Source organism: Limanda limanda, chromosome 12, assembly GCF_963576545.1.
Source record: "Limanda limanda chromosome 12, fLimLim1.1, whole genome shotgun sequence".
NCBI classification, from domain to species: domain Eukaryota; kingdom Metazoa; phylum Chordata; class Actinopteri; order Pleuronectiformes; family Pleuronectidae; genus Limanda; species Limanda limanda.
Window position 1 is genome coordinate 27,049,944 of NC_083647.1, and position 12,500 is coordinate 27,062,443.

The window sequence follows — 12,500 nt, forward strand, 5'->3', positions numbered from 1 at the left end:
TTTGCAGGTCACAGAAGCCTCCGCCCCTCCACACCGGAGCCGACTGGAAGGTGGTGCTCCACCTGCCGGAGATCGAGACGTGGCTGCGAGCGACCAGCGACCGGGTGACTCAGCTGACTCACTCTGCAGGACAGGACGCGGACAACAGACACGTGGACGTCCACCTGGTGCAGCTCAAGGTAAACCCGTTTCCCACAATGCAACACAGACACATGATGGTTCACGTGTCTCTTCAAACTGTCTCTGCTCTGAGACCCGGTCGATAGAAACCAGGTCAGAGGGCGTGACCTCGATTCAAAAGATAGAAAATAAACCTTTCACCTTAATCTAGCTTTTTAGTTTGGTTGTGTGTGTGAACTCAGATATTGATCGACTTGGACTTGGATTTATTATTATCTAGACATAAAAATCTTTGGCTCCAACTTCCCTCAAAGGATTCCAGATAGAATACAGAGGTGTGACTCAGCACTTCTGATCTTCTCCTGAGTCTCCATCCGGAATGTGGATGTGAAACTGAAGTGATCCATGTGCTGATGATGGTTGACGTCCAAATAGAACCAAACTGATTTGGACCACATGTGGTTTTTCTCCGGTTCACTCGTGGCCCAGATCTGGAAAAACAGGAGCAGAGAAGCCAAGTGATGTGTGGGCCGGATCCATGCAATGATGGATGGATGATGGATGGATGATGGAGGGATGATGGATGAATGATGGAGGGATGATGGATGATGGATGATGGATGATGGATGATGGAGGGATGATGGATGATGGATGATGGATGATGGATGATGGAGGGATGGAGGGATGATGGATGATGGATGATGGATGATGGATGATGGATGATGGATGATGGATGATGGATAGTGGATGATGGATGATGGATGATGGATGATGGATGATGGAGGGATAGATGATGGATGATGGATGATGGATGATGGATGATGGATGATGGAGGGATGGATGATGGATGATGGATGGAGGGATGGATGATAGATGATGGAGTGATGGATGGAGGGATAGATGATGGATGATGGATGATGGATGATGGATGATGGATGATGGATGATGGATGATGGATGGACTGATGGATGGATGGACTGATGGATGGATGATGGAGGGATGGATGATGGATGATGGATGATGGATGATGGATGATGGATGATGGATGGATGGAGGGATGGATGGAGGGATGATGGATGATGGATGATGGATGATGGATGGATGATGGAGGGGTGGAGGGATGGATGATGGATGATGGATGATGGATGATGGATGATGGATGATGGATGGAGGGATGGATGATGGATGATGGATGATGGATGATGGATGATGGATGATGGATGATGGATGATGGATGATGGATGGATGGACTGATGGATGGATGATGGAGGGATGGATGGATGGATGGATGGATGAAGGGATGGATGGAGAAGAGGGCTTTGTTCTCTGTGTGTCACCGTGGGAACCGTCGTGAACAAGCAGACATGTTTAGTCATGAAGACACTGGAGCTTCAGTTGAATCAACTCAGGCAGTAAATTTCCCACAATGCCCCTCTTCTCCCCCCCCCACCGGCCTCAGTGTGATGTAATGACTGGACGTACAGGGGTCACACGGTTTGACCACCGCTTGATTTATGTAACTCTGGTCAGTGAGGCGGTCAACTCTATATTCATCCTCTTCCTCACACGTCAGACTCCTCCTCTTCCTCTTCCTCAGACTCCTCCTCTTCATCGCAGGTGGATTTTAACACAACACCAAAAATACATTTTGAGTTCTCGTGTCTTCATGATTAATTTACTGCGTCGATGAAGAATTTAAATCTCGTGAGTCTCTTTTTAAAACTCCTGGAGGAGAAACGACTCGATTTACTTTATTCATGTGAAGAGTGGAAACTGATGGTTTGGTCACATGACTCTGAACCTCTGGCTCCTGAAGCTCGTTAGTGTTTGAATTATCATTTACTGATTATTGATTATTCACTGTTTCATTAAAGCTTCAGTTCACATGTTTGATCTTTTATTGATGAGTTTGTATTTTTAACTTCGGTGACTCAGATGTTTGTTCATCACACGGATGCTCTCAGGGTTTTCTGTCCTCTCCTCCTCTTTCCTCTTTCCTCCTCTCTTCCTCTCCTCTCCTCTCTCCTCTTTCCTCTCTTCTCCTCTCCTCCTCTCTACTCTCTCCTCTCCTCTCCTCCTCTCCTCCTCCTATCTCCTCGTCTGCTCTCCTCCTCTCTCCTCTCTCCTCCTCTCCTCCTCTCTCCTCTCCTCTCTCCTCTCTCCTCTCTCCTCTCCTCTCCTCCTCTGCTCCTCTCCTCCTCTCCTCCTCTCCTCCTCTCCTCCTCTCTCCTCGTCTCCTCGTCTCCTCTCCTATCCTCACCCTCTTCCCCTCCTCTTCGTATTCCCCTCCTCTCCTCTCCCCTCCTCTTCCCCTCCTCTTCCTCTTAGTCTTCCTCTCCTCTCCTCTTCCTCTTCCTGTCCTCTTCCTCTTCCTCTTCCTCTTCCTCTTCCTCTTCCTCTTCCTCTTCCTCTTCCTCTTCCTGTCCTCTTCCTCTTCCTCTTCCTCTTCCTCTTCCTCTTCCTCTTCCTCTTTCTCTCCCTCCTCCTCTCCTCTCTCCTCTCTCTTCTCTTCTCTCTCCTCATCTCCTTGTCTCATCTCCTTTCCTCACCCTCTTCCTCTCCTTTCCCTCTTCCTCTACCTCTTCCTCTCCCTCCTCCTTTTCCTCTCCTCTGTTTCCTCATCTCAACTCTCTTGTCTATGTCACGTGCTTGTGTCTCTGAATTAAACATGAAGCAGCAGTCGTCCACTGTTGTCCTGATGTGTGTGTGTCCTGATGTGTGTGTGTCCTGATGTGTGTGTGTGTGTGTGTGTGTGTGTGTGTGTGTGTGGCAGAATAACAACTGCAGCCTTGTGATGTGACTGATGTCACTCTGACTCTGTTTGAGTGTCCTGATGTGTGTGTGTGTCCTGATGTGTGTGTGTCCTGATGTGTGTGTGTGTGTCCTGATGTGTGTGTGTGTCCTGATGTGTGTGTGTCCTGATGTGTGTGTCATCAGTAGTTTCTCTCTCTTCACCACAGTGAACCAGGGACAGAACTTTAACTGTGTTAGATCTTATTGTTCAGTTTGTCTTTTCTCCATCTTGTAACTTGTGTGTTTAACATGTTTGAATATTTCCTCTGAGCCAATCAGAGCTGATCCTGTGAACACTGAGACTCTCCTTGGTCGATGGCGCCATCTTGTGGTAAAAATTATGTATTACAACCCTGTGACGAAGCAAACATCATTGAAACACATTTGTTCAGTGATGTTTGTTTCTATAAGTTCAGGCCTGAAAATAGTGAGAATCATATTGTATCATACATTGATATTTGAATCATAAATATACAAAATGTATACATAACATTTATAATATATAAAAACACACGTGCAGCCTAGTGTTCACGTTCTCACTGATTTGTTCCTTGAAAAGAGGAAGGAATACATTCACAAACACTTATAAAACTCATTAATTACATATTGTCATTCTTTTATGTAATTAATTTAATTTAATATAAAGATGTTGCCAGGTATGGTTGGTGAGCACAGCTTTGTTGTCTCTCAGGCCCAGGCTAACGGTTCCCCCTGCTTCCAGTCTTTATGCTAAGCTAAGCTAGCCACGTCCTACCTCCAGCTCTGTATTTAACACACAGACATGATTTTACTGTTCTAATGTTGTTTTGGGATTAAAGATTAAATAAATGATTCAAACGTTCGGAGGAGATTCACCATCTTGATCGGAGTCTTTCACTGAAGGAGGAATGAACTTGTTGAAATCTGGAGTGAAATTAATTTAGTTTTTAAAGGTCAGGCACCAGTTTGACGTGGCTCCATCTGTTGCTATGGTTACAGTTTGTTTTGTTCATCAGCAGCTGACGTCTGCGTTTGAGATCATGAGCGTCTCTGGACACCGAGACGTCTGATTGGACGTTACCTCGACCGGGCGTGGGACTGGGTTGGGGCGGGCGTGGCGTCGGGCGGACGGGAGGAGACTGATGTTTGAGATTTGGATTCACGCCTCCGGTGAACTCTCTCTCTCTCTTTCCTCTTTTCTCTTTCTCTTTCCTTTCCTTGCTTTGTTTCTTTCTTCTATTCTCTCGCTCTCTCTGCGTCTCTCCGTCATATTAAGAATGCGTTTGCCTTCAGGGCATCTTTCTATAACCTGACCTTGCCACAGAGCAACTGTAGGACATGATTATAGTGATGCAACCACTGTGTGTGTGTCTGTGTGTGTGTGTACACGCATATGTGTGTTGCAATGTCAGCCTCTCAGCCATTCTTAGCATTGGGCTGCAGGCGGCATGTGTAACAGCTGCATGGAGAATGTCCTGGGTCGCTCAGAGAGGGAGGGGCTGCAACACACACACACAGACACACACACACACACACACACACACACACACACACACACACACACACACACACACACACACACGCACCATGTGTTTAGCAGACAGACAGAGATACAACAGTTATGTTAGTGATTCACACACCAACTCCATAATGTCACAGACGGAGATTTTTACAAGAACAAAACATAATTTGAAAAATAATCAAGAATTTTTAATAATAAGAAAAACATCCATTTATTTGATTTGCACCACAATCTGTATATTTTAGTATTTAAGCATTAAAACACTTTTTAGATCCTGTTGTTTCTTTAGGTTTTACTTTAGCATCAGCTCTCTCTCTTCTCGTCTTGTGCTCCAGGATTAAATCCTGAACGTCTACAGGCACCTTCAGGTTTTAACACGAACGTGATCCGTGTGTTCCACGAGGTTTGATTTAAACACGTCCAGGAGCTGTCCTGATATTTCCGTCTCCTGATGTCACTGTTGCCGCTGCGCCAGGAATCCTGGGAGAGCATCAGAGCCACAGATATATTTATATGAGAGGAAAGGAAGGAGGCGCAGACAGAAGGAAGCAGGAAGCAGGAAGGAGGCGCAGACAGAAGGAAGCAGGAAGCAGGAAGCAGGAAGCAGGAAGCAAGAAGCAGGAAAGAGGAGTCACTTTGGTTCAGTCGACCTTTTCAACTCAGGAAGGAATGAGGTGATTTTCAGGATTAGTGCTTTGTGATCAGGAAGTGAAAGTCGTCACGATCACAAACAAAGACTCAGTGTCACAGATGAAAAATTCAGAACTGAACTTGAATATTTAAATTTGAGGCTCATGAGAATTGACCCACTGTTCAGATCAGACTCACAGACACAACAACATGTTCTGCTGAAGGACGTTCAAAGTTTGTCAGTTTCCTGGTTTTTACAATCAGAATAACTTATTATATTCATGATGAAACACCTTTTCTTTCCCAGGAAATAGCCTTAACCTTCACTTCTCTCCCTCCCTCTCTCCTTTGCTGCTCTCACAACTGGCAGCTGTTGCACTGCAGACGTGTGTGTGTGTGTGTGTGTGTGTGTGTGTGTGTGTGTGTGTGTGTGTGTGTGTGTGTGTGTGTGTGTGTGTGTGTGATCCTGTGATCCTGGTCTTCTTCCTCAGTCTTTGAGCTTTAAACCTTCAGTGTGACGACAATTACTTATTTTTTTTGCTTTTTAGAGAATTCAAGTTTCAGACACTTTTTTATAAATTTTCACTTTCTGGACCTGGAGTCTATGAACATATATTTTATATTTTTATATTCAAGTGATACTAAAACCTTATAAAGGCCTAATTTCATCACTTTGTACAAACAGACTTACTGACATGTTGTTGTTTGTCTGTGAGGTTGTGTGCACACAGATGCATAACAATTATCACAATGATATATATACAGTATATATACTATATATATTGGATGTGAAGAGGGAGAATGGGGGGGTGACACACGGCAAGTCGGAATTTTGTGTGTTTTATGTAATTTTTGCCATAGAAATAACGCACAAAATAACACAACATAAAATTTGTTTCTTTATCTGGATATAGATCTTAGTTTAATACCAGGTGTGAACGGGTCTTACATTAAAGGTGTGTGTGTGTGTGTGTGTGTGTGTGTGTGTGTGTGTGTGTGTGTGTGTGTGTGTGTGTGTGTGTGTGTGTGTCTCTACCTAAAGTGAAGACAGAGAGACAAGTGGGGGAGGGTGAGAGGGAAAGTACAACAGATTGGTTTGTGTGTTTTAAGTGGACAGAGTGACAACCTGAATATACAGCTACAGTGTGTGTGTGTGTCTGTGGTTGTGTGTGTGTGTGTGTGTGTGTGTGTGTGTGTGTGTGTGTGTGTGTGTGTGTGTGTGTGTGTGTGTGTGTGTGTGTGTGTGTGTGTGTGTGTGTGAGAGTGTTAGAGAGAGGAGGGGTTGATGAGGTTGATCCTAAAATAGCCTTCCCAACTGTTGTCACCCCTCCTCTCCCCAACATCAACACCCCTCCTGCAAGAAGCAGGTCAACACACACACACACACACACACACACACACACACACACACACACACACACACACACACACAGACACACACACACCCAGCATGACAGTCGCTGCCACATGAGGAGCAGCAGTCAGTTGGTTTCTCTCGACAGAGGAATCACACATTTTACCTCCAGACAAACTCTCTGACTTTTCTTTGTTGAGTTTAAGGAACATTTTGTTTTCAGAACTTTCAGATCTGTTCATTTGGATCTTTGAAAAAAAGACAGGATCCGAAAAAACCTGTGTGAAAAGGTAAGAACTCTCTGGTAGTGTTGTCCGGCCTCGGATCTGCTCTGGTTCTGCTCTGGTTCTGCTGCTCTGGTTCTGCTGCTCTGGTTCTGCTCTGGTTCTGCTGCTCTGGTTCTGCTCTGGTTCTGCTGCTCTGGTTCTGCTCTGGTTCTGCTCTGGTTCTGCTCTGGTTCTGCTGCTCTGGTCTGGTTCTGCTGCTCAGGAACTTATCGGACTTCCTCCTGAATGAAACGTAAAAGTTTGATGAAGCCTCAGTTTTCTTTCTTCTGCTTCTCAAGTTGCTTTAAGACTAAATAAGATAAATTAAATTTCCCAGTTGATGAATCAATGTTTTACTGATGTTTAACTTCAGCTTGAATCTGGTGTTTTTGAAGCTGCAGCCAAAACAATCTTTCATGCTAAATTAATAGATTTGAAGAGTTTTAAAGTATTTCTGATGCTGAAGTCACAAGGAAGCAGCTTTTCAACAGGATGCACTTTTTGTTTCTTTTCCTATCAATGAATGTAAAAGTTGTTTAGCAAATTGATCGGTTTGAAAAGCAGATTCTTTAATTTATGGATGAATTACATGAATCCAACAACAGGTAAAAATGTGTTTTATTGACATAAAACCAGCTTTAGATCTTCCAATAGTTTTATTTAGTCTGATCCAGAGTTAAAGTTCCAGATGTTGTAACAGACGTGTGAACATGTGAACATGTGAAAAGGCCTCGACACCTCCAGCTTCTTCTCTCTGAGGATTTCCCTCCATTTTGCGATCTGGAGTCTGAGGCTCAGTGTGTTTCACGTAATGTTTTCATTCAGAGAAACGTTCTAAAGAAAGTGAAGACCAGAGATCAAGTCTTTTCCCGTTGGACGCGTTGGAGCCGATGGATCCGACTCTGATGGATTCCCGTCGCCCTCAGGTTCAAGTTGTTCTGACGTCCGGCAGCAGACGACCACGTTCAGAAACACGCCGGCAGAGAGACGGGAACCTGACACACGGATAAACCAACGTTTGGAGTCAGAAGCTGCAACTTTGAAAACAGAGAAAGCGCCGCTATCGAGTCTTTGTTTCGCAGCCGCGGGTCTGAGTCGTCTTTGAAGCCGTTTAATGTGAATCCTCCAGGGGGCGAAGGAGCACGGGAGCATTTGATCTCTGAGGTAGAACCCTCTGATGGGCCGGAGAGGAGCAGGTGAAGCTGATTGGACGGAGAGGAGGTGAAGCTGATTGGACGGAATGGGCCGATGAGGCCGAGCTGTCGCGGGAGCTTTGCACGCCGCGGCGCTGAGGCCTTTGAAGTCGGCGCTGATGAGGCCGAGATGCGATCGGAGCTGAAGCTCGAGTCGAGTTGCTTCAGATGCATTTGAGGCAATTAGAAATCCTGCTGGACGTTTGGAGTCTGTGATCGACAGCTCGTGTCTTCACTGTACGTGACCGGGCTGCGTAAGAAACATGTGTGTGTGTGTGTGTGTGTGTGTGTGTGTGTGTGTGTGTGTGTGTGTGTGTTATCAAAATATGAAGTGTGTGTCATAGCAAGTACGAATTATTTAGTGTAAATCACACACAGAAAGTGAATTAAGCTGCAAGAGCATCTGGATTAATGTTTATAGATGTTCTCCAGATGAATGTAAAGTATATTACTAATATACTTTATTACTAATATACTTTACTAATATTAACACAAACATTTATGTCATTTATAAGATTAGTGTTTATATTTATTTGCAATTTAGTAAATTAAGAAAGAGACAAAGACAAGAGACAAATTAGCAATTTCTTTGTTCACTAAAGTCACTGGGACAGAAAAAGTTCTTCAGAAAAATATACAGCCATGCACACGCACACACACACACACACACACACACACACACACACACACACACACACACACACACACACACACACACACACACACACACACAGCGGGTCTCATTAGCTCCCAACAGTCTGACTGGACTGAAGATCTTCTAACAAATTACTTTAGATGGAAACGACACACTTGGTGTTAATTCAATCAGATGGGGCCTGTGTGTGTCTGTGTGTGTGTGTGTGTGTGTGTGTGTGTGTGTGTGTCTGTATTAGCATTTGAAAGCTGTGTGTGAATTATTGAAGCTTCTGAAAGACAACGATGACATTTTCAGTTTTAGAATCTCATGACAGCCCTTTGATGATGAAACTGCTGTGTGTGTGTGTGTGTGTGTGTGTGTGAGTGTGTGTGTGTGTGTGTGTGTGTCAGTGTGTGTGTGTGTGTGTGAGTGTGTGTGTGTGTGTGTGTGTGTCTGTGTGTGTGTGTGTGTGTGTGTGTGTGTGTGTTAACTGAGTTCAAGTTCCTTTTGTGTAGATAAAGAGGATCAGTATGTTTTAGAGGATTTGTGTGTGTGCAGGATGTTTCAGTGTGAACTGAGGTGACATGAGCACCACAGATGAGGACAGATGTTGACCCACTGACCACAGACTCCAGATGTTCAGGACCATGACCTGATCTTTATCGGTTCCACGTTGTTCACCTGCAGATCTCCAGGTTGTGGTTCCATCACAAACACGTTGAGGAGATCATCGACACTCTGGGTCGGTGCTCAGCAGGAGCTGCGTGTGTGACCTACATCCTCACATGCCGGGCGGCGTCTGGATGCAGAGCGGGGGGGGGGGAGGGGGGGTGTTGTGTTGTGCACGCCGGTCGCCATGGAGCAGCACGGTGACGCAGCGAGCGGGGGGGGATGTAAAGTATCTGTCGAGGGTTCGGAGCCAAGTCGACCTCTTCGGAAAGGTCGACTACTTTTAGCTCGAATGAGTTCAGCTAATCTGACACGTGAGGGAGACAAGTGAATCATGAACAATATATTAAAGACTTATTAATGTTCTGCTCATTATTAGCTGCAGATAAATTCTCACTCTGCCTCTTGAATCGTTTTAAACTGCTGCTTTGTTAAGGAGCTTTTTATTTTTGTGGCTTTGCACCAAAACTTTTCTAAACATTTTGAGTTTGAAGGTTCTGAAGCAGCTGAGATATGAAATATGAGTAAATGTCAATATCTGGAACCTGATTCCACTTCAAGGTTCAAACTGAGCTCCCATCAGACTTGTGTTGTGTTACATTATACTTTATACTTATACAAAGCTGCACAAATCTGTAGTTTTAATCAAGGTAACGCTGTGTTTCATTCAGTCGCCTGTTGGTGGCGTCACATCCTCTTTGTGCATGTTACAGTGTTCTGGTCACATTTTTGCTATATACTTTCTAGATCCTAGTGGTTTTTAACTCTATATTTGAAGCAGATGAAGGATTTTAGTCGTCAGGATCTGAAGTTTTCAGAGAAACGAGCAGAGCAGCAGCAGCTCGACTCTCAGCCAATCAGAGACGTGTTTCATTCTAACAGCGTCGGAGGTTATAAACTTTATTCAGTGTTTTTACTAGATTGAATCATCAGCTCTGTTTATTCTGTAGAGGAGGAGTCGACTGCATGAAGACTACAACTCCCATCATCCCTCACTGCTGCACCAAACTGTCTTCAGTCATTGTTTTGATTGAGTGACCCCTAGTGGCACAAAACTGCATATTGTGCAATTGTGCTCAAAATCCTTTTCCACCCAAAACGTTGAACTATTCCTTTAATTTAACAAACAATAGAAACATCTTATCAAACACAGAAACTATAATCTTATAATAGTAACTTGAAAATAATAAAGTGACCCCTGAGAAGTGCTCGCTGTTATTTTTGATCGGAGTCGGAGCCGGTTTGTCTGAATCCAGTTTGGTGACATCGCTCAGTTTAATAAAGCCGACACTGAGAGATAAACATGATCCCACGTGAACCTGAGTCATGTTTAAAACTGGAAACATCCTCCTCACTTCTGCTTTTACTGGATCAGACGTTTCTGTCCTCCAGCAGCTGTTATCATACACTCATGACTGTGTGTGTCTGTGTGTGTGTGTGTGTGTGTGTGTGTGTAGGACATCTGTGAGGACATCTCAGACCATGTGGAGCAGATCCACGCTCTGCTGGAGACGGAGTTCTCCCTGAAGCTTCTGTCTTACTCCGTCAACATCATCGTGGACATCAGGTGAGCTGCTGAGAGTCTTCATCTTCCAGCTCAGCTTCGTCTTCTCTGACTTTCTTCAGTTTCTCTTGGATTTAGAAAAACAAACTAACGACTTATTCTTTGTTGTTTTGTTCCTTATTTTCTCGCACGTAAAGCAACTAATTTTAAAGTAAAAGTCTCTCTTCTGTCGGACCTGGAGCTCGGTCAGCTGCCGTCGCTGTACAGTTTATTAATATCTATAACGGAGGAGCTGTGGTTAAACGCTGGTGTCCTCATGTCTCTCGGTGCAGGACGGTGCAGCTGCTGTGGCACCAGCTCCGAGTGTCCGTCCTGGTCCTGAAGGAACGTCTCCTCCAGGGTCTGCAGGACTCCAACGGAAACTACACCCGTCAGACGGACATCCTGCAGGCCTTCAGCCAGGACCAGCACCAGGTAAACCACACAACAGACACACACACACACACACACACACACACACATAGATAGTCTATTTGTTCTCACTGTTCTTTAAGATGATTCCTGAACTACCTGTAAGTTCACAGAAGATGAAGCCACTGACAGAATCTCCTCAAAACTGAATTTGAAGTTTCCCCAAAACAAATGAGATAAATTGCAGTTCCTTAAAAAAGGGTCAAATATTTATCTTGTGTCTTGATTTTGATCATTTCATTGATAGTTGATCCAATGATTTATTTCGACACAAACAACGAACGATAACAGATATTGATTGAATATTTATTTAAGCCTCGGAAAACACATTGAGGAATAAGACCCTCATTTACAATGGTGCGGAGGGTACAATAAAGAGTTGATACATTGAATAAATAAGAATGAAATAAATGCATATATATATATACAGTAATACAAGGTATATAAAAAAAATTGTCAGTATAAAATACTATGGCCAAGTCAACTAGCAGTTACAATCACTGCAGGAGAAGTCAGCTGCACATGAGACCAGACTCGAGAACTCCCTCAATGAAACAAATGAGCACAACCTTAAAGATCTTAAAGTTCTGACTCCTCCCTCTGCAGACTCGTCTGGACGCGCTGACCGAGGTGGACGACTGTGGTCAGCTGACCATCCGCTGCAGCCAGGACTACTTCTCTCTGGACTGTGGAATCACCGCCTTCGAGCTGAGTGACTACAGCCCGGGGGACGAGTCCGAGGCGCCGGGAGCAGAACCAGACGACCAGGACCAGGACCAGGACCAGGACCAGGACCAGGACCAGGACCAGGACCAGGACCAGGACCAGGACCAGGAGCTCCATCGGGCCCAGAACCCCCTCCCAGACCTGGGGTCCGTGGAGAGCGAAGGACCCTGCCCCTCAAACCCAGAACTCTCTAACAGTTTACCTGAGCTCACCACGCCCGGTGACTTCATAAACCACAACCATTCTCCCTCATTATTACCCATAATTCAGTGTGGCACGCCCAGCCACAGTGAAGGTGCCAAGCGCCCCCTGCAGGGCGTGAGCCACAGCACCGAGGTGTCTCCCACTCAGCCGTCCCTCCCCAAGAGAGCGGCCCTGTACTCAGACAGAAGAACCCGGAGCGAGACCACCAGGGGGCGCTCTGGGAAGGTCAGCCCGCTCTCTGGCCTCCAGTTCCAGGCCGAGCTGAGCCGAAGCACCCCCTCCCTCATGGATCCTCCGGACCGCTCCAAGTTCTGGTTGGAACTGGACTCGGTTTATCCAGAAAATGTGTCACTGTCGTACGAGAGCCTGCAGGTTCGTCTCTTCTAATAAAGACTTTAGAGATGATAAAAAGTTATTTACTGGCTGAACCAC

The 12,500-nt window shown here is 45.1% G+C and overlaps 1 protein-coding gene across 1 annotated transcript in view; it reads left to right on the top strand.

Moving 5' to 3' along the window:
• akap6 (A kinase (PRKA) anchor protein 6) overlaps positions 1 to 12,500 on the top strand; it is a 143,458-nt gene that overhangs the window by 1,163 nt on the left and 129,795 nt on the right. The window contains exons 2-5 of the mRNA XM_061082090.1: positions 8 to 179; positions 10,621 to 10,730; positions 11,000 to 11,141; positions 11,745 to 12,440. Of these exons, the coding sequence (XP_060938073.1) occupies positions 8 to 179; positions 10,621 to 10,730; positions 11,000 to 11,141; positions 11,745 to 12,440 (1,120 nt within the window). The remainder of the gene's footprint in view (positions 1 to 7; positions 180 to 10,620; positions 10,731 to 10,999; positions 11,142 to 11,744; positions 12,441 to 12,500) is intronic.